The following is a 26,423-nucleotide window of genomic DNA, read 5'->3' on the forward strand; positions in this document are numbered from 1 at the left end:
ACCCTCTGATTAAATCGTGACTGGACACTCAAGGACACTGTTCTGTGCCGAAATAGCTCAGTTGGGAGAGCGTTAGACTGAAGATCTAAAGGTCCCTGGTTCAACCCCGGGTTTCGGCATGTGAATGTTTAGCGGGTTCTAGTTACTTTACTCCTACATGTTGTGAGACGACGCTTGCAAATTGTCGATAGGTACCCTCTGATTAAATCGTGACTGGACACTCAAGACTATTATTCTGTGCCGAAATAGCTCAGTTGGGTGAGCGTTAGACTGAAGATCTAAAGGTCCCTGGTTCAACCCCGGGTTTCGGCATGTCAATGTTTAGCGGGTTCTGTTTACTTTACTCCTACATGTTGTGAGACGACGCTTGTATATTGTCGATACGTACCCTCTGATTAAATCTTGACTGGACACTCAAGAACACTGTTCTGTGCCGAAATAGCTCAGTTGGGAGAGCGTTAGACTGAAGATCTAAAGGTCCCTGGTTCAACCCCGGGTTTCGGCATGTGAATGTACTGTCTATTTGGCGCTTGTATTTACTTTACTCCTACATGTTGTGAGACGACGCTCGTGTACTCTCGATATGTACCCTCTGATTAAATCTTGACTGGACACTCAAGAATACTATTCTGTGCTGAAATAGCTCAGTTGGGAGAGCGTTAGACTGAACATCTAAAGGTTCCTGGTTCAACCCAGGGTTTCGGCATGTGAATGTTTAGCGGGTTCTGGTTACTTAACTCCTACATGTTGTGAGACGACGCTAGTATATTGTCGATAGGTACCCTCTGATTAAATCGTGACTGGACACTCAAGACTATTATTCTGTGCCGAAATAGCTCAGTTGGGAGAGCGTTAGACTGAAGATCTAAAGGTCCCTGGTTCAACCCCGGGTTTCGGCATCTGAATGTTTAGCGGGTTCTGGTTACTTTACTCCTACATGTTGTGAGATGATGCTTGCTCATTGTCGATAGGTACCCTCTGATTAAATGATGACTGGACACTCTACCGCACCATATTGTGCCGAAATAGCTCAGTTGGGAGAGCGTTAGACTGAAGATCTAAAGGTCCCTGGTTCAACCCAGGGTTTCGGCATGTGAATGTACTGTCTATTTGGCGCTTGTATTTACTTTACTCCTACATGTTGTGAGATGATGCTTGCTCATTGTCGATAGGTACCCTCTGATTAAATCGTGACTGGACACTCTACCGCACCATATTGTGCCGAAATAGCTCAGTTGGGAGAGCGTTAGACTGAAGATCTAAAGGTCCCTGGTTCAACCCCGGGTTTCGGCATGTGAATGTACTGTCTATTTGGCGCTTGTATTTACTTTACTCCTACATGTTGTGAGATGATGCTTGCTCATTGTCGATAGGTACCCTCTGATTAAATCGTGACTGGACACTCAAGACCTTTATTCTGTGCCGAAATAGCTCAGTTGGGAGAGCGTTAGACTGAAGATCTAAAGGTCCCTGGTTCAACCCCGGGTTTCGGCATGTCAATGTTTAGCAGGTTCTGTTTACTTTACTCCTACATGTTGTGAGACGACGCTTGCTAATTGTCGATAGGTACCCTCTGATTAAATCGTGACTGGACACTCAAGACTATTATTCTGTGCCGAAATAGCTCAGTTGGGAGAGCGTTAGACTGAAGATCTAAAGGTCCCTGGTTCAACCCCGGGTTTCGGCATGTCAATGTTTAGCAGGTTCTGTTTACTTTACTCCTACATGTTGTGAGACGACGCTTGCTAATTGTCGATAGGTACCCTCTGATTAAATCTTGACTGGACACTCAAGAACACTGTTCTGTGCTGAAATAGCTCAGTTGGGAGAGCGTTAGACTGAAGATCTAAAGGTCCCTGGTTCAACCCCGGGTTTCGGCATGTGAATGTTTAGCGGGTTCTAGTTACTTTACTCCTACATGTTGTGAGACGACGCTTGCAAATTGTCGATAGGTACCCTCTGATTAAATCGTGACTGGACACTCAAGACTATTATTCTATGCCGAAATAGCTCAGTTGGGAGAGCGTTAGACTGAAACTCTAAAGGTCCCTGGTTCAACCCCGGATTTCGGCATGTGAATGTTTAGCGGGTTCTGGTTACTTTACTCCTACATGTTGTGAGACCACGCTTGTATATTGTCGATAGGTACCCTCTGATTAAATCGTGACTGAACACTCAACCCCGACGTTCTGTGCCAAAATAACTCAGTTAGGAGAGCGTTAGACTGAACCTCTAAAGGTCCATGGTTCAACCCCGGGTTTCGGCATGTGAATGTTTAGCGGGTTCAGGTTACTTAACTCCTACATGTTGTGAGACGACGCCTGTATATTGTCGATAGGTACCCTCTGATTAAATCGTGACTGGACAATCAAGACTATTACTCTGTGCCAAAATAGCTCAGTTGGGAGAGCGTTAGACTGAAGATCTAAAGGTCCCTGGTTCAACCCCGGGTTTCGGCATGTGAATGTTTAGCGGGTTCTGGTTACTTTACTCCTACATGTTGTGAGACGACGCTTGCAAATTGTCGATAGGTACCCTTTGATTAAATGATGACTGGACACTCAACCCCACCATTTTGTGCCAAAATAGCTCAGTTGGGAGAGCGTTAGACTGAAGATCTAAAGGTCCCTGGTTCAACCCCGGGTTTCGGCATGTCAATGTTTCGCGGGTTCTGTTTAATTTACTCCGACATGTTGTGAGACGACGCTTCTATATTGTCGATACGTACCCTCTGATTAAATCGTGACTGGACACTCAAGACTTTTATTCTGTGCCGAAATAGCTCAGTTGGGAGAGCGTTAGACTGAAGATCTAAAGGTCCCTGGTTCAACCCCGGGTTTCGGCATGTCAATGTTTAGCAGGTTCTGTTTACTTTACTCCTACATGTTGTGAGACTACGCTTGCCAATTGTCGATAGGTACCCTCTGATTAAATCGTGACTGGTCACTCAAGAACACTGTTCTGTGCCGAAATAGCTCAGTTGGGAGAGCCTTAGACTGAAGATCTAAAGGTCCCTGGTTCAACCCCGGGTTTCGGCATGTGAATGTTTAGCGGGTTCTAGTTACTTTACTCCTACATGTTGTGAGACGACGCTTGCAAATTGTCGATAGGTACCCTCTGATTAAATCGTGACTGGACACTCAAGACTATTATTGTGTGCCGAAATAGCTCAGTTGGGAGAGCGTTAGACTGAAGATCTAAAGGTCCCTGGTTCAACCCCGGGTTTCGGCATGTCAATGTTTAGCGGGTTCTGTTTACTTTACTCCTACATGTTGTGAGACGACGCTTGTAATCTGTCGATAGGTACCCTCTGATTAAATCGTGACTGGACACTCAAGACCATTATTCTGTGCCGAAATAGCTCAGTTGGGAGAGCGTTAGACTGAAGATCTAAAGGTCCCTGGTTCAACCCCGGGTTTCGGCATGTCAATGTTTAGCGGGTTCTGTTTAATTTACTCCTACATGTTGTGAGACGACGCTTCTATATTGTCGATAGGTACCCTCTGATTAAATGATGACTGGACACTCAAGGCTATTACTCCGTGCCGAAATAGCTCAGTTGGGAGAGCGTTAGACTGAAGATTTAAAGGTCCCTGGTTCAACCCTGGGTTTCGGCATGTCAATGTTTAGCGGGTTCTGGTTACTTTACTCCTACATGTTGTGAGACGACGCTAGTATATTGTCGATAGGTACCCTCTGATTAAATCGTGACTGAACACTCAACCCCGACATTCTGTGCCAAAATAACTTAGTTAGGAGAGCGTTAGACTGAACCTCTAAAGGTCCATGGTTCAACCCCGGGTTTCGGCATGTGAATGTTTAGCGGGTTCAGGTTACTTAACTCCTACATGTTGTGAGACGACGCTAGTATATTGTCGATAGGTACCCTCTGATTAAATCGTGACTGGACAATCAAGACTATTGTGCCGTGCCGAAATAGCTCAGTTGGGAGAGCGTTAGACTGAAGATCTAAAGGTCCCTGGTTCAACCCCGGGTTTCGGCATGTGAATGTTTAGCGGGTTCTGGTTACTTAACTCCTACATGTTGTGAGACGACGCTAGTATATTGTCGATAGGTACCCTCTGATTAAATCGTGACTGGACACTCAAGACAATTGTGCCGTGCCGAAATAGCTCAGTTGGGAGAGCGTTAGACTGAAGATCTAAAGGTCCCTGGTTCAACCCCGTGTTTCGGCATGTGAATGTACTGTCTATTTGGCGCTTGTATTTATTTTTCTCCTCCATGTTGTGAGACGACGCTCGTGTACTCTCGATACGTACCCTCTGATTAAATCGTGACTGGACACTCAAGACAACTGTTCTGTGCCAAAATAGCTCAGTTGGGAGAGCGTTAGACGGAAGATCTAAAGGAGCCTGCATACACCCGGCTTTCGTCATGTGACTGAACTGTGTATTTAGCGGCTCTGGTTACTTTACTCCTACCTGTCCTGTGACTTCTCTCTGTCGATAAGTACCCTTTGATTGAATCGTGATTGGACACTCAATGATGCTGCTCTGTGCCGAAATAGCTCAGTTGGGAGTGCGTTAGATTGTGGATTTAAAGGTCCCTTGTCCAACCCCGGGTTTCGGCATGTGATTGTACAGTAAATTTTGCTGTTGTGGTTACTTTACCCCTACATGTCCGATGACTGCTTTTGTTTGCGCTTTATGTGTACCCTTTGATTGAATAGTGACTGGACTCTAAACAACTCCATCCTGTGCCGAAATTGCTCAGTTGGGAGAGCGTTTGACTGACCATTTAAAGGTCCCTGCTTCAACCCCGGTCTTCGGCATGTGACTCTACTGTGTATTTAGCGGTTGTGGTTACTTTACTCCTACATGTCCTGTGGCTGCTTTACTTCTCTGTATGTACCCTTTGATTGCATCGTGACTGGGCACTCATCCTGCCTGACTTATGCTGAAATAGCTCAATTGGGAGAGCGTTTGACATCATATACAGGTCCCTTGTGCATCCCTGGGTTTGGGCATGTAATTGTACTTTTGCGCTCGATGTTACTTTACTCCTACCTGTCCTATGACTCCACTTGTCATATTCTTTATGTACCCTTTGATTGAATTGTGACAGGACACTCAACCACTCCAGCCAATGTCAAAGTAGCTCAGTTGAGAGAGCGTCCGACTCAAGATCTAAAGGTCATAGGACAGGTCGGAGTCAAGTCACCACAACAGCTAAATACAAAGTACATTTACATGCCGAAACTGGGGGTTGGACAAGGGACCTTCAACTCTTCCGTCTAACTCACTCCGAACTGAGCCATTTTGGCCTGGTGGGCAGTGGCTGAGGGGAAGTAAAACTTACTGAGTATTTGCTTGTTTTGGTCACTCCTACCTGTCCTGTGACTCCTCCATCTTGTGGTCTATTTGTGCCCTTTGACTGACTGGTGACGAGACACTCAGCCACACCTTACCAGGCTGCAATTGCTCAGTTGGGAGATGAAAAACATACTGAACAATTTGCTTTGTTTTTTTGCTTCCTGTTCCGTGACTCCTTAAAGGTGGAAAAGGGCAGTATGTGACATTTGATTGACTGCTGACGAGACACTCGGCCACCTCACACTAGGCCAAAATAGCTCAGTTGGACTCATTGGTGTATGTGGATTTCGACATCTAAAACAGTATTTTTGCATTAAATGAGGATTCACAATTATCAATGCATTGCATGCGTTTTTATACTGTATATTCAATGTGATTGGCTGACAACCATTACCTGTGTATCCCCCCTCCCACCTCCCCCAAAGTCATCAGGGTTCGCCTCATACTTTCCCACGACCCAAATGAGGGCAAGTGCTGTAGAAAAAGGATGGCTGTTTAATGCTGATTAAAGTGAGAGAATGTCAACAAGATTTCTCACTCTTTTTTAGTCATAGTGACGTACAATTATGCTATTGATTAAAAAAAAAAAAGGAAAAGAAATCTCATGGTCGCCTAAAGCTTTTGCACAGTGTTGCATAAATCACATTTTATGCTGAAGATGATAATAGGTCATAGCAGGCTGCTGCTTTGCTATTGTTAGAACATTAGTGTTCTTTAAGAATTGTTATGGCAGCGTTCCATCTCTAATGGTAATGCTTCTAATATGCAGTATTTTTATATAATCAAATAACAGCAGTGTCATTTTCACAGCCATTATTTGTGGTGCACTATAATGGATAACACCTTCCTGTTATCTTATCTGTTCATCGTAACCTTTATGAATATTATTTCCAGGACCTGCTCGGCGGCACAGTCTGGGAAAGGTAATTGGAATCTATATTGTGTCCTGTGTGAGTTCTATCACACCGGTGAGTACAAATCACTACCCAAGGACTTTAATCATACATGGGCCCTGAATTTGTGATTTCTGGAGCAACTATAGAGCATTTCCAATTGCCCATTGTGGAACCTCCATGTCATTTAGTACCTGTAATGTTAAAAGAACTGCAAGGATTTTTTTTTTTAGTCTGTGAAGGTGGCATAGTCCAGGGTACGTGTCCAGAATGGAAAACAGACACTAATTGCTTAGCTAGAAATAGCCTAAGGTCGTGCGCGTGTGTGTGTCTGTGTTGGAGGAGTATTGCCCGATCCTGTTAAATCACCACCCTGACCTATGCCCTCGCTGTGGCCACTCAGAGTGATTCTATTGCACATGGATGCACACGGCCAGTGCTAATACATACTGTATGAACGCAGGCGGGCACACACACACGCACACACACACCATGTATCACTGACATCGCTGTGGTAATAAGATGAGATGACCCCAATCATCACAGGGAGCAAAAAAGCGAAACTGGACCCCATTCCTTCGCCAAGGCTATACGTTTTATCCCTGGCCTCCATTGTACACTTCTGATGACACGGTATTGGAGGCTGATCACCTGTAATAGAGTCGTGCCCAAGTTCAAATCACATTGTACAAAACAAAACAGCTGGACGGCACTGTGTAACCTACATCTTGCCGTAGCATGCAGGTTCCAGTATGGCTGCTTGAAGCGGCCATGATAAGCAGATGACGACAGAAAAGGGGCCTGGTTATCGTGTACTAATTAGTATATCATGCAAAGTGCAACACGGCATGTACTGTGATGTATTGTGCTCATGGTTGGATACATACAGCAACATGATCGCCAAAACAACTTTAACAGCAGGACATGGACAAAACTCTGGCACCTTACATGTGGGTGGATGTTAATGTTTTTTTTACCCTGGAGTGGGGAAGAAAAATATCTGTGCATGTGTAGACTTGGCTTAAAGTCAGACACAAGCTGTTCTGATGTTATTTGACCTCTGATTTGTTTTCAAGGAGGCGAACTGTATTATGGAAATTTGGCTTTTAAATTGCTTGTGGAGACCATTCTGTACGTTTTGTATAATAATAAAAGTTAGGATACTTCCAACTGGCAAAAAAAATATTATCACTGACCTGAACAGAAACCAGGACAAAATATTGTTGTGTTTGAGGCTGTCACAAAAAGGTGATTTTTTTTTTTTTTAGAGATTTCCTTAAAGGGTAAGTCAATTAAAACACGTTTCTACAATAATGTTGTAAGCACCCTCATTAGACTAAACATGACATTCTGATTAATACTGCATTTGTGGAATATGAATTGAGCAGAAAAATCCACCTTTTTATCGATCATAGGGGTTGGCCATTTGGCCACGTTTTGTGTTTATCCACATAATGATGTAACAATTCTGATAGTTTACATAATACAGCCTGCACACTGAGTTTCTCCACCCATGATTTGGGAGGTAGGCCAGGTGAAGAGCCACTATTTTCAAGCACTAGGGAAGCATTATGCCAAAGTTAAACGGTAACCAGTGAGAGCGTTAGCACGGACTACCATTAGCTAACAGCTTTACCAAATGGCACAAAAATGATTAGCGTTGGTAGGTGCAGCTATAAAAAATGAGTGATTCCAGCAAGAAAATGTTACGTGTGTTGTTATTTATTATTCATTTTCTCGCAGTTCTCTTTACACTTGCGTCTACACTATCCCAGATACGGTAAATTCATGGTGTTATACACAATCAGAATTTATTACCGCTATTCAAACCTAACGGTCATATTGGCGAAGAGGTCATCCATTAGTGCATGTTTGATTAATGAAAAAAAAATACAAGAAGAGCGCCGAAGAGGATAGCTGTTAGTCGCGCTAACATGCTGCCGCCATTTTAGCTAGCATTAGCACTACTGGGCACAGCTGTGCCTCTTTAATAAATGAGGGAGGAAAGTGTATGAACTTACAGGGCGCAAAGAAACCGAACCAAAAGAGTCGAACCAAGCCCTTGATGAGGGGGAAAAAAATCACCATTATACCGTATACGTTTTTATGATCTAGCATGTCGTATGACTCGACTGCTTACTTACCACTGTATGATGGATTGCTAGACACTTGAAAATTAAAAAACGTTTTGTGCCATACACGCACATGACACTCTAAATAGCTCAACGCTCCAAAAACAGCATTAAAAGAATAATGACATGAAGTTTATTTGTAACAATAAAGCACTGCTCTGTATGAAGCATAAAATACAGTTACAGAAAAAGAGAAAAACCACAGCCCCGCTTCTTCGCGCCCCCCTCGTTGCAACTCTGCGACTCTCCAACAAGGTGCTCTATGACTGAGCACTTGACAGCTTCCGAGCAATTGCATGGTTGCCGCACTATTTTCTCTTCCACCTCCGTCAATTTGCCCTCACATGACACAAGCGTCTCCTGGGTCTCTTTCACACACACGATGTTCCCGCCAGTGAATGAAATGTCACATCCACTGATGAGCATCACCTCACTGATCCATGAAATTCACCAGACTAAGTCGTCCCTGCCCCTGGAGTCAGAGGGGGATCTTGAAATAACGGGATGCACTTGGGCTGAGTATAATCTCAGCATGCTGCTCCACGCATCTCCCTGAAGCACAGAGGGGAAGGTCATTCACCAAAAGTCACATATTAGTCATCGCGGAGTGTGGTGATGGTGAGGGGGGGGTCGATACAGTGGCCAACTTTGTCACACCAGGCAAAGAGGTGCGCCCTTAACGCCTATAACTTCATATCGACCAACGGGGTAGAGATGAGAGAGGTGGAAGTTTGTTAACAGCTTTTCATCCTCTCCAAGTGAGAGTTGAGGAAGAGGGACAAATGAGAGAGCAGCAGTAAGCCTCACGGGAGGGAAAGCTGTGCTGTCTGCAAGATTGCAGACAGACAAGCATGATTGGATCATTTTTGGACTTGCTCGCTCCAGAATTATCCGTGCAGGTTGTTCGAGGTAACATACGGTTGAACGCCACGAGCGCTTTGCACGGTGACACAACGTTATTCCCGTTTCCTTTTCATTTGACGTGGCACAGTGACTGTGCATTTAAAGTTCAGACTGTCAGCTTTGATTTGATGTTTTTCTCAGTCTGCTACAGGCAGCTACTCAATTAACCACCACCGCCCCTCCCTTTCCCTCACATTTAATATTGCCTTTATTAGTCCCACAATGGGGAAATTCGAGATTCGAACCCAGGCCTCCTGGGGAGACTGGGTCCTGAACGCGGCGCCTTAGACCACTCGGCCATCCTGGCATTCATTAGCATGATGGTATACAACGACGAGAAATTCAACAAAAGAGTATTTAAGACTTTACGGTGGACTAAAAGAAACAGCTACTGTGTTTCTTGGACCATTTTGTCTATGGGATTTTTTTCCCCCCATTTGTCCGCAATTCTCCGGCCACACCTCTTTCTTGCACTTTCATTCAACCATCAAAGCAAAAATGATCAATCATATTTCGTTTCAGATTACAACCTGGATTGGTCGCTAGACAGACCATTCACACTTACACTCACACCTGCACTCATGAGCAAAGAAAGTTTGAGCCGTGTGAGCTTGTCATTCGGTAAATTAAAAAGACCCGATAGTTTTTGCCGACGCGAAGACTTGTCAGTCACATGCGTTTGTTTCTATAGATCATCAAAATGTGGTTTTCCTCACTCGTTCCTTCTCCTGTCAGTCAACTTGCTTCACGCTGTGGAAGGCGGGGCTCAAGAAGCACAAACAAAAAAGACAGACGGCGTTGAGACAGAGAGAAAGAATCGAAATTATGTTTTCAAACGGTTGTCGTTAAATCCATTAAGATGAGTGTCGTAAATGGAATTAGTTCCAAAGCCCCAAGCCACAGCTTCAGTGTGGGAACAGTTTAGAATACAAGCTGAACATCTAATATCAATGAGTTGGTATGTCGCATTTGTATGAGGAAACTCGCAAAACAACAAACCTCAAAGTCCATTAGAAACATAGCCATCACATCCAATTTCCTCAGGAGGGAACAAAAAATACAGTAGTGTGTGGAGGGGAGTCCACACTCTTAAAAACACATGTTACATTTAATTAAAATAGGAAAGCTGTATTAAACTAAATTTTCCGTCTGTATCAAAATTATTATTTATTAAATCAGAATCAGAAACAGAAAGCCCTTTATTGGCATTGTACTCAGTGTGCAACAAGATTAGAGAGCTCCCCTCTCCAGTGCAATACAACAATAATTTAATGAAATATATAAATTAGGTTGATTAAAGATTAAATAATTAAATAGAAAATAAATACAAAATTGGATAAATAAAAACACATTATGTCGCTGCTCTGCAAGGTAAGGGGAGTTGTGATATATATATATATATATATATATTTATATATAAAATACTAACGCTGATGGCAATAATGTTAGTGCAACAAAGTAAGCAAGTTATTTTTACTTGTAAACCATTTGCAGCAGTAAAAAGTTCATATTTTCTCTATGATTTACTTGATGAATTCATTATCTTTTTCATGTACATTAAAAACCTTTAAAAAGGATTTTAAAAATAGCACAGCTGGTCGTCATCTTCATGAAACATAACCAACAACCGGTCACACCAAATAAAATCTATTATCTATAGCATTAATCCTCAAAGAATGAAGCCATATCGTTTCAAGCCAATACTATGAAATACATTTACCGAGTGACGTTTTTCTTTTGATGTAATACAATTTGGAGAACGAGTAGAGCAGGAAGTGTAGCAGACCTGGTGCTCATTCACGATGCTGGAAATAATAACGCCCTCCTACCTTACGTGCATGATGAACTGAGTGCTGCTTTCGTCCGGTGTCTCAGCGGCTTAATTTACGAGCGCGGACTCTGCTCGTATAGTGGATATAATGACCCAGAAGCCGCCCGCCTGTGTCGTGGATGGCGAAGTCTTACAGCCAGTTTATGTCTCACCTCGGACTAATTAAAAATACTCGACACGGCGTTGGTTTTTAATGTCACCTGTGTGGCGTGTCCCATCTCAAACTGTGAACGACTCAATTTTGCTGAAATATTCACTGCACACGCGTGACTGTCTGCTTGTCCTTGTGCACACCGCAGTCTTGATGAAACTTGTGTACGTTTACTTTTTGTAAAAATGTGCAATAACATGCCTGTGTGAACCTTGAACCCCTTGCAAATGTAAACTTTTTTTTCTCTTTTTTTCCCCTCAATTCACACAACAGCAAAACTTAAAAGATTTAGTTGAATTTCCCAACTTATGTTATTGATTGTTTATTGCCTTGAATTTTTTTAGCTCACCCCGCATATTATTTCTAGTGCATTTCCCGACAGCTTGCAATTATTAATTATATCAGTGGCATAAAAAAAAAGAAAACATCAACAATACTTTAATTCATCAGAATAGCGCCCAGGAAATGTGTTTTATTGTGACAGGTCTAACTTGCCTCGCGACAATCCAAAGTGCGCCCTTTTGTTGTCAAGTCAGCTGGAATAGCAACCGGCTCCCCACCACACCTAACGGGAAAAGCATTTCAGCAGAGGTGGCAAAAGTACATACTTGCTGTTTTTGGTTGCAAAAGTAGAGATTGTACTTAAGTAAAACTATAAAGGTAGACAAAAATAAAAAAAAATTAAAAAAAAAAAAAGCAGTTCAGCGGCAGTTTGAAAAGCTTCATGTCCATGACACTACGCAAATCTACACTATCCATGGCAAATTTCCTCGAACAGCAGAAGGCCTCCTACTACCGCCTTACAACCTCGACGTGCAGGATCATCCAAACGGCTCCAACAAAGTTGAAAGATTGACATAGTGAAAACTATTTTGGCAGGCTGAAGAAAAACGATTGACGAATAACAATGAAGACTTAAAAATGCAAAGCCCGATTGATTCATTCATTGATTAAAAGCCAATTCACCACCATTTACTATTAAGACAGAACGATTAGAGGTCCAAAAATAGCTGACGTGACATTGACCCAGTGTGCCGTAACAGTTCTATAAAAACTTGATTCCCATAATAATCTGTCAAGTGCTAAGAGAGCGGAAGCAAAATGTTAATGCACTGCTGCGCCACTGGAGCCGATGCAGCTCAATCTTCATGCATATGCATATTCCACTATCCCTACCCAGAATTCCCCCCGCAACCCCACTCCAAACCTGAGTGAGGTTTCTAAAAATGGCAGCCGGCTTAACGCCTGTGACAGCCGACGTCACGCTGGAGGAGAGCGACTTTGATGAGACCCGTGCTTTTAGAGGCCTCTTTTGTTAGCAGGAGAGCGCATCACACTTTACTAGATAAATCATCCCGCTAGCAGGCGGCTTAAACTGTGTACCACCGGATAAGGTTGCCAAGGAAACCCTCCTGGAGAACCAATGAGAGTCCCCCCACCCCTCTCTCCTTCTGCCACGGCGTTCTCCTTGATCTGTGCAAACAATTAATACCTTACATGGGCAAAATTGAGTGTGCAAACTGGGGGAGGTAAACACAAATCCCCAGGTGCACTGCAAAACACATTAAGGGAAAAGGAACATGAGGTGTTGAGGTGGGGAAAAATGGGACACAAATGGATACGAGGCTGCAGGATATTTGTTCAATCACACACGCCGGCATTTTGTTTGTAAATCTGAATTTGTAGACATGCGCTGCTAACGTCTTTTTAAATGCGTGTTTGGAATGCGCGGCCATAAAAATACCATTACATCCCAACATATCCATTTGCGGGGATGGCGCGGTGTAGCTGACACGCGCTGCCAGGGAGCCATTAAACTCCATGAGTGACTTCGACTAGCCACAGATCAATGCTCCAGGGTCCTATCTATTACTGACATCCAATTATACCAATGGATGTCCGCTTTTCGCTGCTACTAAGTGCTTTCGTCTCTTTATTGACAACCTGTCAACGGCCTGCACACAGCGGAGCTATTGGCTAATAATATCTTATTGATCCAGATGACCAGCATGCTGTTAAGAGTTCTACGACAGAATCGGTGGTCACAAAAGTGAGACATAACGCTCGCAAAAATGATCCCACGCATTAATAAGGTGTCTCATTTAATTCAGCATCTTTAAATGAGAGAGCTAATCCAGCGTGACTTTGATTAGTGCTGGCTGGCAATAACGACAATTATCCAGTGCATTAACTAAGTAAATAGGCTGCTGCTGTAATTGAAAAAAAAAAAAAAAAAAAGTCGAACCAATGCAGGAACAAACATCCAACCTTCCACTGCAGCAGGTGACGGACAAAGAATCAATAGTAGACATAATGAGCGGTTGGTTTAACGGTGCTGGTTGGCAAACAGAAACCGTGGTGCGTTTATGCGGCGGCTGAGTGGTGAGTATTAAAAGAAGCCTGCCCCTTCATTGATTAATTAGTCATTAAGTGCCTCACCTAGCGTCTGGGAGTGGAATTCACGGAGCGATTAGAATTAATCATAGGAGAAGAAGCGGCGGGAGGCCGACACACTGGAGAGCACGCGTCTTGAGAAATTAAGCAGACAGATGCTACCGGTTCTGTGTGCAAACATTAAACAAAGCTCTTCATAATTTTTTTTTTTTTTTTTTTGTCCGGAGGACTTTATTTATTCAAAAAATACAGCACAAAAATACACACAAAAATGGATAATTAGATTTCAGACAGAGTGCAAAACTCAAAAGATCTTCATATAATATTAGTATGCAGATTAAAAAAAAATACAGTTAATATTGTTAATATTAGTTATGAAAGTTCTGAGCGTATAGAGAGACACGACTACCCACTATGACCTCCATAGTTTGTCAGCAGGTGAAACTAGCATTCTACTTTGGGCCACATTCAGACCGCAAAACACACTCGCACACATTTGCACTACGTCGATTCATCAAGCGCAGCAGATTATCACTCATACAAATTGAGATTAGACACAAATACTTTGACAAAATACAGCCACGACTTTCTTAGAAGGGGAAAAACTAAATCACACACTTTTAACCAAATTGAAAAAAGAAATACAAATGTTAAGGAAAAGTAAATGCAAAAATGAAAAACCTGTTTTAAGACAATGAATCAGTTGTTGAACCTGTACGTACTGAGTGGACGTGAGAAATGCTACACTTGACCTGATTGGACTGATAGCATTCGCAGTGGAGAGAATATCATTTTGTAGGACCGCAGCGGCCTTTGAGGACTATGCGAGTACACGCGAGCGACCACAGTGGTGTGGATGTGCTACAACGGCGGCAACAAGGCACAACAGAAGCCAGCAGTCGGGCCTGTGCAAAGGGGGAACGGTTCGAAAAGAAGGAACAGAGTAAGGCTCTGGAGCAGAAAGTAAACAATTCGCCCACTTAAGTATTCCAACTTTTCTAACATAATATTGGCCCCCTTTTTTTTTTTTTTTCTTTTTAATCTGGCAATCATATACATATGGACTAGACAGGTTGAAACTAAAATATGAAACCAAAATGGATATAACGCCTGCTGTAATCTTATCACACATATTGCTCATGGTGGAAGTGTTCCAAGGGTGCGCATGCTTCATTTAAAAAAAAAAAAAAGTTTAATTTAAGCTACAGAAGCCATGACAGGTTTCATAATGAGCGTGGAGAGAAGGTTAATCAAGATGCTGGCTCGTTGGAACGTAACTGCACATAAGGGGGGGATTACATGTGCTCGCGCACAGACGGGGTGGTTGCTACTGCAACAGATGATAATGAATACTGGTTTGTCAACACACCTAGTGTGTGAGTGCGTGTGTGTGTGTGTGTGTGCGTGCTGGCCAGAGGAGTTATGGTCCTTTGGCCGTCAAACGCATTCAGAGCTAATTGTTCAGTGAACCTCGTTGTCCAGCTGCCCCCCAGGCTCTGGAGGAGGTAATGTGTTTCTGTGCACTAGGGGGGGATGAAGACAGCACTTATTGTTTTTTTTTTCTTTTTTTAAGCCGTTTGAAATGCAATAATCCCGCAAATCACAAAGTGAGGACGCTCGAACCCCCCCACTCACAGAGAGCCTATTGTTGCCCTTCTCATCCCAGATGGGACATTTCAAACTGCTGGGGGGGGGGGGGGGGGGGGGGGGGAATTGTAACGCCTGGGATCCTTTGATCACAAACAATAATTGAAATTCTCCAAAGCGTATAGGATCTGATTTAGTCGAAATTATAATTACAAGTTAGCCTTAAACTACAAAAGACGTGATTGCTATAAACATAATAAAATCGTGTAGGCAGTAGGAGAAAACAAACGAGCGATACATTTTATAAACTCAGACATACATGAAGAGAAACACAAAATTGTTCATACCTAAGCACATTGAGTATCTTTTTTTCCCCCTGTGTGCTACAATAGTATCTTCTGGCTGGAAATGACACACAAATAAGACACAAGACTGCAATAATGGTGGAGGAATGAAACATTTCCATTTCTTTTTGTTTTGTCAAAATGATCTGATCTTGGGCTTTGCGCAGCTTTTGTCAATTCTGTGTCATTTGCCCACAGCTGCCATTCCGCAATTCAATTTTGGCCAAGGTATGAAGTGGTTGAGCTGTTCAACTAAACCATTCACAGAAACATAGTTCTATACACACATGCATTCATACTGCTGTACAGATGGTCTGGATCTGTTCGCAACATACAGTATCTTTAAACTGTGGGCCAACGACAAAAAAAAAAAAAAAAAAAAAAATCAATTATATACAATAAATTTCTATATTGACCACTCTGCTTCAAGTTCTTATTTCATCGAAAAAGTCCAGGAAAGTAAAATTCTTAAATGTTTCTAAATTGTGATTGATTTTGGAAGGGGGTGGGGGGGGGGAGTCTATGTGCTCTGGCGTGACTTCAGTAAAATTACATTTTCTTCTCAGCACCACAGCAGTCGGGTCTTCATTGGAGGAGTAAGTTCTCATTTTGTAGGAAAGAGCAAGTCAGGTAAACTCCTGCTTCATCTTCAGTGGCTTTCGCCCCACTCCCTTCATCTCTTCCCTCCCCTTTGTTGTACTTTGCAGGAGGCGGCCGTGTTAAACGATTGAGCCGTCCCTGTTCTGGGCCGGGATCATGACGGGGATGGCCCCCATGCGACTGAGGTTGGGCCCCGCCATCCTGGGAGCGGTCGGCGGGGGCAAAGGGGTGTGGCTCGGAGGTCTGTCTTCTTCCGACGAGGGGATTTTGTCGTACTGGGGCTTCAAGGCGTACTCGTGCAGGTTGGAAGGTGACATGGAGCCCAGAGAGGAACGCTGGCTGCCCACTGTGAAACTGCGCGCCGTTGAAACGCGACTCTTGGGAGGCGGCACGTCCTCTCTGAGGGGGTTAAAAAAAAAAATACAAATTCAGAGTCAGCGGCACATTTAATACAATAAAACAAAACTAAGTCGCCCCCAAGTGTTTACTTTTACTAATAAAGTCATATGGAAATGGAAATGTATGATAATTGTTTATACTTTGCCATTATCAAATTGCAGAAATTACTGATGTTTCGGGGGAACTTATTTGCTGAAAAACTCACTTATAAGCTGTTTTTGTGCTACAGCCAAAGTCATGTGTAGTATAAAACGAGTGCTTTGGTGCCATCTTGGAACTAAGTCCTGCGTGAGGGTTGAGTGGGGGAGCTTTATTTATGCAGACCTTTTCTGTCTAATAGATAAAGTGTGTTGCCGTCGTTTTGTGGCATCTACTGGCAATCACAAGTTTTAGGTTGGAAGCGTGAATTACTTGGAGCGGGACTGTTACGATTTGTATGAAAAACACCTTTAGGCTATAAAAGTAAAACCATTGAATTGAAAAAAAAAAAAAAAACGTACAGCAGTAACTGAACGGACCTTCTCGTGCGGTGTGAGAAATGGAATTTTTCTGAACTCATAAATGAATATAAAAAATATTTTTAAAGACGTGAGCATGAACAGGGATCTTCAATCCTGTTCCTGGTGTGCCACTGTCCTAACTTTTCTTCATCTGTCCCAGCTGCAACACACCTGATTCAAATGATCTAGCTTCTGCAGACCTTGCGCAATAGCTGATCATCTGAATCAGGTGTGTTGGTTAGGGCACCGGCCGTCGAGGAACGGGGGTACTCAACCCCTGTTGTTGAACATGCATGAAAACGGACAACTGTCATAGTGACACCAATTTCAAATGTTTTTTTTTCTTTTGTTAACTTTCCACAAAGACAATCATGCAAATGTAGTCAACCGCTCATCCCCAACAGCAACCATAATGCTAATGCGTCCACGATGAAAATGTGCTTGACACCGCTGCAATTCGGTGCGCACCTTCTACTTTCATAATAAGGACGACAACTGAAGATGGAGTCATTTCAAGAGCACTACGGCCTGACTCATTTAAGACAAAAGAACAAATCATTGATTAAATAATTAGTTGATGAGTACGTTTGGATGGGGAGGGGGATGACGTCTGCACTGCTTAGCCGAGCTGACTGCGATAGCATGTGGAGTCTGAAGCGAGCGACCAAACACAGCAATGCCCTCGCCTCCCTCTGCAGCCACATTAACAGCTAATAAGCAGCATTAATCCAGTTAAATGCTCGACCAAACTGAGCCGGAGGGGCCGGAGCTTGTGTTGTCCATGGCGTCATGGGGCGGTGTTTCAGCAAATGTGCGCCTGTGTGTTCTAGACAGGACCAGTGGTCTAATCCTCTTTGTCCTACAGCGTGAGCAGTGTCACATTGTGGTCTTAGACAGATTCAGTCCGCAGCAGAGTGATAGTAAGCCCGCCGGTTGCACAGCGCCCGAGGGCCGGATGGAGGGGTGGATGGTGCTGGGTTGAGAGGGGGAGGGGAGGGGGGCGCCGCAACAGACATGACACAGGATCCACAGAGCAAACAAAGCTTTCAAACTGATTACCACAGCTGTTAATTTGAGGAGTGGTGTAAAAAAAAAAAAAAAAAAAAAAAAAACGGAAAGCGCTGATGTAGAAAAATAACATTTTCATGGTAGGTGGAAGCATGTTTGCGCGCGCCTCTATGTGTTGATGTACAGTATCGCTGTTAACCAGAAGCCTCTTTAGGAGCTGCTGTTTCAAGACAGCAATATGCGCCTGCTTACGATATTGTACGACTTCTACTCACACATAGTATGACAAACGATGCTTGTCATAGCGACGTGCATTTGAAGTCACTCCCATTTCACATATTTCATTTCATTGTACTTCATTCCGATGTTTACTCGTCATAAATTCATGTTCCCTTGTCATTTTCACACCACATTTGCAGCAGAAGCGTTTGCATTTTTGATGTTATACAAGATTGATTATATTCCACTTTTCCCCCAATCGCTGTGATTTATATTTCGTAGCATATATTAAGTATTTAAATTTCAGGATGGATAGATCTCCCGCCCCCGCATCTGCAGTTTCACAGACTGCAAGATTATATATTATCTGCACTTATCAGTGAGCTAAATGTTAAAAGTGTGGCTGGGTACCTTATCTCATTGCAGATTTCCTTCTCATACTTCTTCCTGTGTCGGGCACGGCAACAGCAGAAGAGTATGATGGCAATAATGATGAGGATCAGCAGTACCGCAATTATGGCTCCTGCGATGATGCCAGCAGTATTGGGAGCTGAGCACAAAGGAGAGGAGTTCAAGGGTTTGATTAGACAAAATAAATACGGTGCATCTTTTAGTCATTCATACATCTTATTTGTTTTTCTTATTAATGGAATAATCCCAAAACATTAAGTCTAAAGTGTTTTCTATGTTATCTGCCCTGCAATAACGCCAAAGACTATGTGGTAGAAGCTCACAGTTATTTCCCCAAGTTGCACATACCTGCACACCCATTCTTACTCAGCTATTCTATGTCATATGCTGCTGTCTGAGAATCAAAGTTTCTTGTCTATCCAGGTATCCATCCATTCACATTTTATTTAAACCATTTCTCCTCACTGGTGTTACTGGTGAGCTAGCACCTATCCCAGCTAACTTTGCAGGATTGGGCATTAACAATGGTTTACATTAAAATAATCATTGAAATTTATCATATTACATTATGGATATACGGGGCCAGTCCCAGTTCTGACAGGGCCACCACAACTTGGTGTCGGGCCACTCAAAGATGTAGTAGTTACAGAATCATGGCTGTAGAAGTATCCTTTTATAAATAAATAAATAAATGCAATATATACATATTTTTTTTAATACTGAAAATAACAACATGCAAAAAAAAAACATTAGAAGTAATATTTTCTTAAAGGGATAAATAATACAATATAAAGATGCTAAATATGAAACTTATAGTACATCATGATTTTCACAGAGCCAGGGCCGGTTCTGGCAGGGCCACACCAACATGCCTCAGTTGTCGGCACCATGTAAATCCCTGCTTTGGGCGGAAGGTGGTGTACACCTTAGACTGATTGCCTTCCAATCACAGAGCACATATAGTATAGAACCCGAATGTTCTATGCAGCGAGAGTAAAAGATTTTGCATGCCAGCACTGCAATTCCGCCCTTTTCTTAACCACCCTTTTAAAAGAGACGACAAGCGAAAGAACGTCATTCATCTGTATACTTACGAGGAGTGACATTGAGATACAGTATACAGTCCTCAGCCCCGACCCGGTTGGTGGCAGTGCAGCGATATGTGCCAGATGCGCTGGCAGATGCGTTCCTGACATTAATGGTACCTCCCACTGGGTCTGTAGCAAGGGCAAACCATCACAGAAACACAGTTGTAACAGGACACTAAATGGTGTGAATGCAGTTTCTATTTTTTGGGATGGTGCGTTCCATAAAAGCCTTACCTATCACACCGGAAGCAGGCAGCACTTTTCCGTCACTGGTCTTTTCCCAGCTGTACTGCATGGGTTTGGTGCCCTCGTTAGATGTACACCTGAGAACAATGTCTTTGCCCTCCTGTGTGAGTCCTTCAGCGTAGCACCTGGGCTTGGATGGCTTCACTATGGGGAAAAGGAAGGGATGTAAAAAAAAGAAATAAATATGTGAGGCTGAATAATGCATTCTTAAGTTGATTTGTTCCATCAGTCAAAGCAGCAGTCATCAGCATAATGAGAGTAGTAATCAGAGTAATTGATACAGTTGCTGTCATTACAGGAGATGTCACTCAGGATAATGGTGAGGAAGAAAAAGCCGTGTGACATTGGACACATGAACGCACGTGTGCCCACACTTCAGTTCAGGATCGAAGCACAGACTTTCATCCGAAAAGCAAAATGCGCGCAAACACTTCTTGGTCAGTCAGAGTGTTGGCAGGAGATGAGATAGAGGGAAGGGGGAGGATTTTAAAACAAACACCGCTTCAAATTAAAAGCAGACCAACTCCGGTGAAACCCAGACACACTGTCAGCCAGGCGCTGGGGGGGTGGGGTGGGGAGTGAACGAGAGAGAGAGAGAGAGAGAGAAATGGCCCATGAGGGCCACGATCCAAGCCTGTGGAGTTTTTTTCTGACAGGACTGACATCATGGTGTGGTAATGGGTTCAACAAGAGCATGAAATGGGTCCCTCCAGATGAGAACCAGGTGTCAAGCGGAAGGGCGGAGCCTCGCTGCCAGGATTAACAGGAGACTGACGGCGCTTGAGTGCTCGTAGTATTATTTTAAACACACATTGGATCAGGACAGTGAAATAAATAAGCATGAGCTGATGGACAGATGGTAGTGTGATGAGGGCCAAGGCTGAGCTATTCCTATCTGGCTGCTCTTGCTGCTGTTATGTTGTACCTCCGCACACACATGGAGACAACACACGGTAAATGTCAGAGAGTGATGACATTCAGAACGCATCTTTTAAAAGGTGAAAGTGGATGCGTCAAAGGGTCAGAACAGGCAGCATCTCGCATTAGGAATGCGATAGCAACGAGTAGATTTATTTGTTTGAAGGATGAGGTTAAAGGAGAAGGTGAGAGAGGATGGAGGGCAGGGTATAGACATATAACCTAGTAGGGTAAAATGAATAACGGGTTGGAATTTACGAGTTTCTCAAGGCTATCATCTGGGATAGATAAGCAAAATATATACAGTATATCCACTGTGGCGTATATTTTGTTCAGGAGGCGCAAAGCTTCAAAAACCCACAAAAATAACCCAAGCGTTAGAACAAAAGCCAGGTAGAGTAAATCAATCAAGGTTGTCTTGAGATTTGCCGACATTTTTAATGTAAGGTTTAACAGCTTGATAAACCACGCATCTGGGAAGAATACACAGTGCTTCACTTTGCCATTTTTGTTTTGTTACAGGCGTAGTACAAAATGTATTAAGATAAACCGCACGCACCTCTCACCAAATTCAACACTTCATAAAGACAACTAGATTTTTATTTTCCCCAAAATTGATTGAAAATAAGAACTCACATGCTCAGTAGTTCGTTGCCATACCTATGACAGCAATTCCAGCCTTAAGTGTTTTTCAAAATGATGTCACCAGCTGGGCACACCTACCTCTGAGCATTTCTCTTAGCATCACCTATCAAGCTCAATCAGGTTAGACGGGGTGCGTCGGTGCGCAGCCATTTTCAGATCTCTCCATTGATGTTCAATTGGATTGGGTTTTGGCTGGGCCACTCAAGGACATTCGGAGTTGTCCTGAAGCCACTCCTTTGATATCTTGGCTGTGTGCCTAAGGTCGTTGTCCTGCTGAAAGATGAACCGTCGCCCTAGTGTGAAGTCAAGAGTGCTTTGGAATGGGTTTGAATCCGGGATGTTGCTGTATTCATCTCGACTTGAACCCTGACTATTCTCCAAATTCCAGCTGTTGAAAAACATTCCTAGTAGCATCATGCTGTGTGAGTGTTTTGCTTCACTGTGGGGTTGGCATGGGCCATGGTTTTATCAAAGATAACGTTTGGCTTTCACAATAAACCGATGTCAATCTGTGCTTCGTCGGACATGAGAATTTTGTCACCTATCGTCTGAGAGTCTTTTAGGCGTCTTTGGGATGGTTCTGCTCTTCATGAAGGAATGCTGAATCTCGGACACAATCATCAGCGGGACCTTGGGCACCTCCTTGACTAAAGCCCTTTTCCCCTGATAGCTCAATCTAGACAGGTAGCCAGCTAACTTCGATGATGGAAGCTAATAAGGAGCTTCAAAGCAGCAGATTTTTTTTCCGGAACCTTCCCCACATTTGTGCCATTCGACAATCCTCTTTGAGGTTTACAGACAGCATGCTTGGCCGGTACTCAGAATTCCACTGTCAACCGTGTGACCTTGTATCCCTTTCTATAGCATGTCCAATCAACTGAATTTACCATAGCTTGACTCCAATTAAACTGTAGAAACATCTCAATCAGATCACTTGAAACAGTATGAACCTGAGTTCAATTTTGATCTTCAAGGCTGTGAATAATTACACACATGTGATTTCATATGTGATGGGGTGTTGTTCCTATACCATTAAGGGAAAAGTTAACGTATTACATTTTGGAATACTTTAACAACAAAACGTGTGTGTGGTGGATAATAAAGTGCTATGAACACTTTCCGTATACACTGTGTGGAGTGCAGAGAATGAGTCGTCAGAGAAAGCAAACAATCATGTTCCTGACAGGCATTTCTGAGCTGCAGGTGGATACTCTCCTCCTCTCAACTTCAATGTCCAGCTACAAGCTAAGGAGAACACAACAGACGCTACCTCCGGTTAAGTAGCTGAACACATTACGCAGTGTGCTCGCTTGTTGTCAGCGTCCATGTATTTCTAAAAATAGCAGCGTATGTGACAAGGCAAAGCAACACCTGGCCGGCTGTATATATTAGTATAGACGTTTGTTTGTGTTCCTGGTACCATCCACTTTGTGACAAGATCAACGTAAGGTAAAACGCAGAGCAGGCAGCAAGTTGTCCTCGCTTCTCCTTGCCGATGTGTCTTTGCTAAGAACATTCCTGGCCCCGGGGGTCAATAGCGAGCAACCTGTCAGAGATGTAGCCTCCAGCTATTTCCCTCCTGCTCTCTGCCACACACACTATAGCTTGATATGTCAGCATATTAACCGTGATCAGAGCTGGGTCACATAAAGTCTGTTAGCTGATAGGAATTTCTGTCAAAATGTCGAACTAAATCCAAGGGCATAAGATTCAGTAGATAGTGATGGGAAATAGCACGACAAATCGGTCTCCAAAGCTATCCAAGTATGTATATTGAAATGTTTCAGGGTGGGTGTTTTATTATATTTTTGCCAATTGACTGTGCTTCATGCTTCAATACAGAGTAATGACATGCTCTTATTTTTTCAATAGATAACGAGTAGACTCAAGTGACTTAATTTTATTCAGTGAGCCAATGAATTCAAAGTACCAAGGTTTTTAAAGATAACTTGATCAAAACAGTCTTCATTCACACACAAGGGGAAATTCATTTTCCCAACAGTCTCCACAATGACAACAACATAGGGCAAATCAGAGACCAAAATTACTGATATTAAAATGTATGAAAAACTTTTCAACACGGAATGTAAAAAAGATTTCTTTTTTTTAATCCAGTGTAGTCTGAAGGACCGGAATATGATGCATGGGACTCAGCATGCACCATGTTGGCAGTACAGTACAGATTTAAGGGAATGTGATATTGGTGTTCCCCTTCTAGGTCAAATAAAAAAAACAAAAACGCATGAGGGTGAGGACGGCTTTCCTCAGTCTGTCAGTGGAGCAGGACAGTGACAGCAGCCTGTCAATTGAAACTGCTTCTCCGCCTGGACCAATAGTGATGCTCATGGCCTGAGGATGTACAACCTACACCAGAAATCAGTCCATTGATCAAATTTTATCCGCTTAAAGTAACTTCATAAAAAAATAATCAATATCTGATTTTCCCCCCAAAATATAAATGATCAACTTCGTTTTCCAAACTAACAGACTGTAAAGTAGAAGCAAACTAATTGTCTACGTGTAGAGTAACAGCCTTCTAAACAGCTTTGCCAACAACAGTTCTGTGGTCAGCTGTAGCATGCACAATAGCTTGAGTATTTCTGGTTGAACTGGTGGGAGCAGTGCAGTCACATTTGTGTGGGAGAGCAGCAGCCATTTTTTTTTTAAGCGGCGTATTGAAAAAGCGCAGATAACATAGCTACGATAAGGCCACAGTGCAGAGCGTATCTCACCATGTTGGTTGTTTTCGCCTTTGCACAAATTCACTTTCAACATCATTTGCTCAGCGGACCAATCATCAACATTAATGTGCATGAGTATTGTTTACTGGAAGAGTAAGAACAGATTTTCTATTCTGAATTCATCTAAAAAAAAAAAAAAAAAAAGCATGCGAGATAAATATTAAATAATGACCTCAATACTGAGGTAAAAGATGATCACTTTTGACAATCAGGGTGGGTGAACACAGAAATTTAACACGAGGAGGTCAATGGTCTACAGCCTCTGGGAAGGGTATGTTCTCAATTTTAGTGGGGATTAAATCAAAACAGCCAAGCGAGGAAAAGAGCATGTGATTTGGAGCATTTCTACTGCAAAAAGAGGAGGGACCATGCCCGGTGAGAAAAAAAACAATTTTGAAGGTACCTACAGTGGCAAGCTTTTTTGTTTTTGTTTCACTCACCCATGACAATCAGCAGCATTTTTCTGCTGCGGATGCCAGGAGCCTTCTTCACTTTACACTGGTAAGTGCCAGAGTCCGATGACTTCAGGCCTGTCAGGTTGATGGAGGCGTCGCCATTCTTGGGGTCAGCTGAATTGAAGTGTACTCGACCCTTCATAGGAGCGTAGTAGTCCTCGTAAGCCCTGTCGCCCGAGTACAGGATGACCTGGTCATAGAGGAGATGTACAACAGTAGTTGACGTGGGACATCCATTTGTTTATATGAAATCAAGAAAAAAAAAAAAGGGCAAATAGTCAAAAATGTTTTTAAGTGTAAACATCAATGATGTGCGTATAATGGTCTAGGCACCACTGTTCAAATGTCAGATTTTGTTATATATATATTTCATATACATTTCTTTTTTTTTTTAGTCACATTGTACAGCACCAGTAATGGTCTGCAATAAGCTTCCACCGCATCACGAGGGTGCAAAAGAATTTCCAAGGCAGTACAAGACGAAGACCATCATCAACAATTGGAGAAAATGTGGCACATCGCAGTCATCCCCTAGAACCAGATGTCCCTACAAAACTGATTAAAAAAAAAAAAAGAAAGACTAGACGAGACGAGACGAGACGAAAGCTGGTCAGGGAGACTGCCGAGAGACTGAAAGCAACACTCAGGGAGCTGCATGAATTTCTGACAAGTACTGGTTGTTTAGAGCATGTGACAACAAAGATCCATCTTCTTCAAATGTCTGGTGCTATGGAGTAGGCACGGTAAAAAGCCTTTTCTTAGAAACAAAAACATCCAAGCCCAGCTAAATTTGCAAAAACACACACATGAAATCTCGGAAATGCATGTGGGTACTTTTTGGCGAGAATCCCAGAAGGAAGCTTTGGCACGAAAACAACACCGCTCATCACCATACACACAGAGGAACACTTTTCTTTTTCAAATTTGTTTTTATGCTAAATTCAGCTGGAGTATTATTATTATTATTATTATGAATCTAAGTAACAAGACAAAAAAATGAATCGGGCGTCCCATTGTGGTGTGTGGTGGTCAGTAATGCATATTTATGGTCTAATTATACTAAAGTAATATTTGTGAAAAGCATATAATGAAACAAATTATGATAAACATTTACAGCGTCAGAAACTGTAGAAATGCATTTGTATGCATAATTCACACTGAAAGTCAAAATCGGAACAAGGAGTACAAATTGAGAGGTATAAAAATGGATAGAAATACAGATAACAGTAAAAAGTGACTAGTGGCACATATGTTAACATTTATCATACACACTGCACATCTATGTAACATGTCGAGTAGTCATTGGTCAGCGTATAGAGAAAGCTATCCCGAGGAGTAAAAGTAAGCTCTTTTATATTACAATGTCCTTCAGTCTTCCCCTACTGGGACCAAGGTGGAACAAACAAAGCGGCCAGTGTGGAGTCAAATCAACACCTGCTGTGTCAACAAAGGACAGGAGACCACAATTATGTCCACTCCCCCATCCACCAAGACAAACAGACCCACACTCTGGGTCTTAAGAGCAGCAGAAAAATGAAGGCCAGGTGGAGCCAGAAAGAAGACTTAAAGTTAATTCTACGAGGTGAGACAACAACGAGGTTTTTTTTCTGCCATGTTGAGCACCA

The 26,423-nt window shown here is 42.8% G+C and overlaps 1 protein-coding gene and 19 non-coding genes across 20 annotated transcripts in view; 19 read left to right on the forward strand and 1 right to left on the reverse strand.

Annotated features, from left to right (window-relative positions):
- The first annotated feature begins 46 nt into the window (after positions 1-46).
- Positions 47-119, forward strand: trnaf-gaa (transfer RNA phenylalanine (anticodon GAA)). The gene has a single exon. It is a non-coding gene; the product is annotated as a tRNA-Phe (tRNA).
- A 120-nt stretch (positions 120-239) lies between these two features.
- trnaf-gaa (transfer RNA phenylalanine (anticodon GAA)) lies at positions 240-312 on the forward strand. The gene has a single exon. It is a non-coding gene; the product is annotated as a tRNA-Phe (tRNA).
- A 120-nt stretch (positions 313-432) lies between these two features.
- On the forward strand, positions 433-505 carry trnaf-gaa (transfer RNA phenylalanine (anticodon GAA)). The gene has a single exon. It is a non-coding gene; the product is annotated as a tRNA-Phe (tRNA).
- A 321-nt stretch (positions 506-826) lies between these two features.
- On the forward strand, positions 827-899 carry trnaf-gaa (transfer RNA phenylalanine (anticodon GAA)). The gene has a single exon. It is a non-coding gene; the product is annotated as a tRNA-Phe (tRNA).
- Positions 900-1,019: 120 nt separating this feature from the next.
- Positions 1,020-1,092, forward strand: trnaf-gaa (transfer RNA phenylalanine (anticodon GAA)). The gene has a single exon. It is a non-coding gene; the product is annotated as a tRNA-Phe (tRNA).
- A 128-nt stretch (positions 1,093-1,220) lies between these two features.
- trnaf-gaa (transfer RNA phenylalanine (anticodon GAA)) lies at positions 1,221-1,293 on the forward strand. Its single transcript has one exon. It is a non-coding gene; the product is annotated as a tRNA-Phe (tRNA).
- A 128-nt stretch (positions 1,294-1,421) lies between these two features.
- trnaf-gaa (transfer RNA phenylalanine (anticodon GAA)) lies at positions 1,422-1,494 on the forward strand. The gene has a single exon. It is a non-coding gene; the product is annotated as a tRNA-Phe (tRNA).
- Positions 1,495-1,614: 120 nt separating this feature from the next.
- Positions 1,615-1,687, forward strand: trnaf-gaa (transfer RNA phenylalanine (anticodon GAA)). The gene has a single exon. It is a non-coding gene; the product is annotated as a tRNA-Phe (tRNA).
- Positions 1,688-1,807: 120 nt separating this feature from the next.
- Positions 1,808-1,880, forward strand: trnaf-gaa (transfer RNA phenylalanine (anticodon GAA)). Its single transcript has one exon. It is a non-coding gene; the product is annotated as a tRNA-Phe (tRNA).
- Positions 1,881-2,000: 120 nt separating this feature from the next.
- Positions 2,001-2,073, forward strand: trnaf-gaa (transfer RNA phenylalanine (anticodon GAA)). Its single transcript has one exon. It is a non-coding gene; the product is annotated as a tRNA-Phe (tRNA).
- Positions 2,074-2,386: 313 nt separating this feature from the next.
- On the forward strand, positions 2,387-2,459 carry trnaf-gaa (transfer RNA phenylalanine (anticodon GAA)). The gene has a single exon. It is a non-coding gene; the product is annotated as a tRNA-Phe (tRNA).
- A 120-nt stretch (positions 2,460-2,579) lies between these two features.
- trnaf-gaa (transfer RNA phenylalanine (anticodon GAA)) lies at positions 2,580-2,652 on the forward strand. Its single transcript has one exon. It is a non-coding gene; the product is annotated as a tRNA-Phe (tRNA).
- Positions 2,653-2,772: 120 nt separating this feature from the next.
- Positions 2,773-2,845, forward strand: trnaf-gaa (transfer RNA phenylalanine (anticodon GAA)). The gene has a single exon. It is a non-coding gene; the product is annotated as a tRNA-Phe (tRNA).
- A 120-nt stretch (positions 2,846-2,965) lies between these two features.
- trnaf-gaa (transfer RNA phenylalanine (anticodon GAA)) lies at positions 2,966-3,038 on the forward strand. The gene has a single exon. It is a non-coding gene; the product is annotated as a tRNA-Phe (tRNA).
- A 120-nt stretch (positions 3,039-3,158) lies between these two features.
- trnaf-gaa (transfer RNA phenylalanine (anticodon GAA)) lies at positions 3,159-3,231 on the forward strand. The gene has a single exon. It is a non-coding gene; the product is annotated as a tRNA-Phe (tRNA).
- Positions 3,232-3,351: 120 nt separating this feature from the next.
- trnaf-gaa (transfer RNA phenylalanine (anticodon GAA)) lies at positions 3,352-3,424 on the forward strand. The gene has a single exon. It is a non-coding gene; the product is annotated as a tRNA-Phe (tRNA).
- Positions 3,425-3,544: 120 nt separating this feature from the next.
- On the forward strand, positions 3,545-3,617 carry trnaf-gaa (transfer RNA phenylalanine (anticodon GAA)). The gene has a single exon. It is a non-coding gene; the product is annotated as a tRNA-Phe (tRNA).
- Positions 3,618-3,930: 313 nt separating this feature from the next.
- On the forward strand, positions 3,931-4,003 carry trnaf-gaa (transfer RNA phenylalanine (anticodon GAA)). Its single transcript has one exon. It is a non-coding gene; the product is annotated as a tRNA-Phe (tRNA).
- Positions 4,004-4,123: 120 nt separating this feature from the next.
- trnaf-gaa (transfer RNA phenylalanine (anticodon GAA)) lies at positions 4,124-4,196 on the forward strand. Its single transcript has one exon. It is a non-coding gene; the product is annotated as a tRNA-Phe (tRNA).
- Positions 4,197-15,354: 11,158 nt separating this feature from the next.
- The window catches only part of cxadr (CXADR Ig-like cell adhesion molecule), a 34,179-nt gene continuing 23,110 nt past the window's right edge, over positions 15,355-26,423 (reverse strand). The window contains exons 3-7 of the mRNA XM_088280301.1: positions 24,784-24,988; positions 20,028-20,183; positions 19,800-19,922; positions 18,706-18,844; positions 15,355-16,567 (exon numbers count right to left, since the gene is read on the reverse strand). Of these exons, the coding sequence (XP_088136427.1) occupies positions 16,288-16,567; positions 18,706-18,844; positions 19,800-19,922; positions 20,028-20,183; positions 24,784-24,988 (903 nt within the window). The 3' untranslated portion in view covers positions 15,355-16,287. The remainder of the gene's footprint in view (positions 16,568-18,705; positions 18,845-19,799; positions 19,923-20,027; positions 20,184-24,783; positions 24,989-26,423) is intronic.

This window comes from Idiotropiscis lumnitzeri, chromosome 17 (assembly GCF_059441095.1).
Source record: "Idiotropiscis lumnitzeri isolate Australia: NSW breed Sydney's pygmy pipehorse chromosome 17, RoL_Ilum_1.0, whole genome shotgun sequence".
NCBI classification, from domain to species: domain Eukaryota; kingdom Metazoa; phylum Chordata; class Actinopteri; order Syngnathiformes; family Syngnathidae; genus Idiotropiscis; species Idiotropiscis lumnitzeri.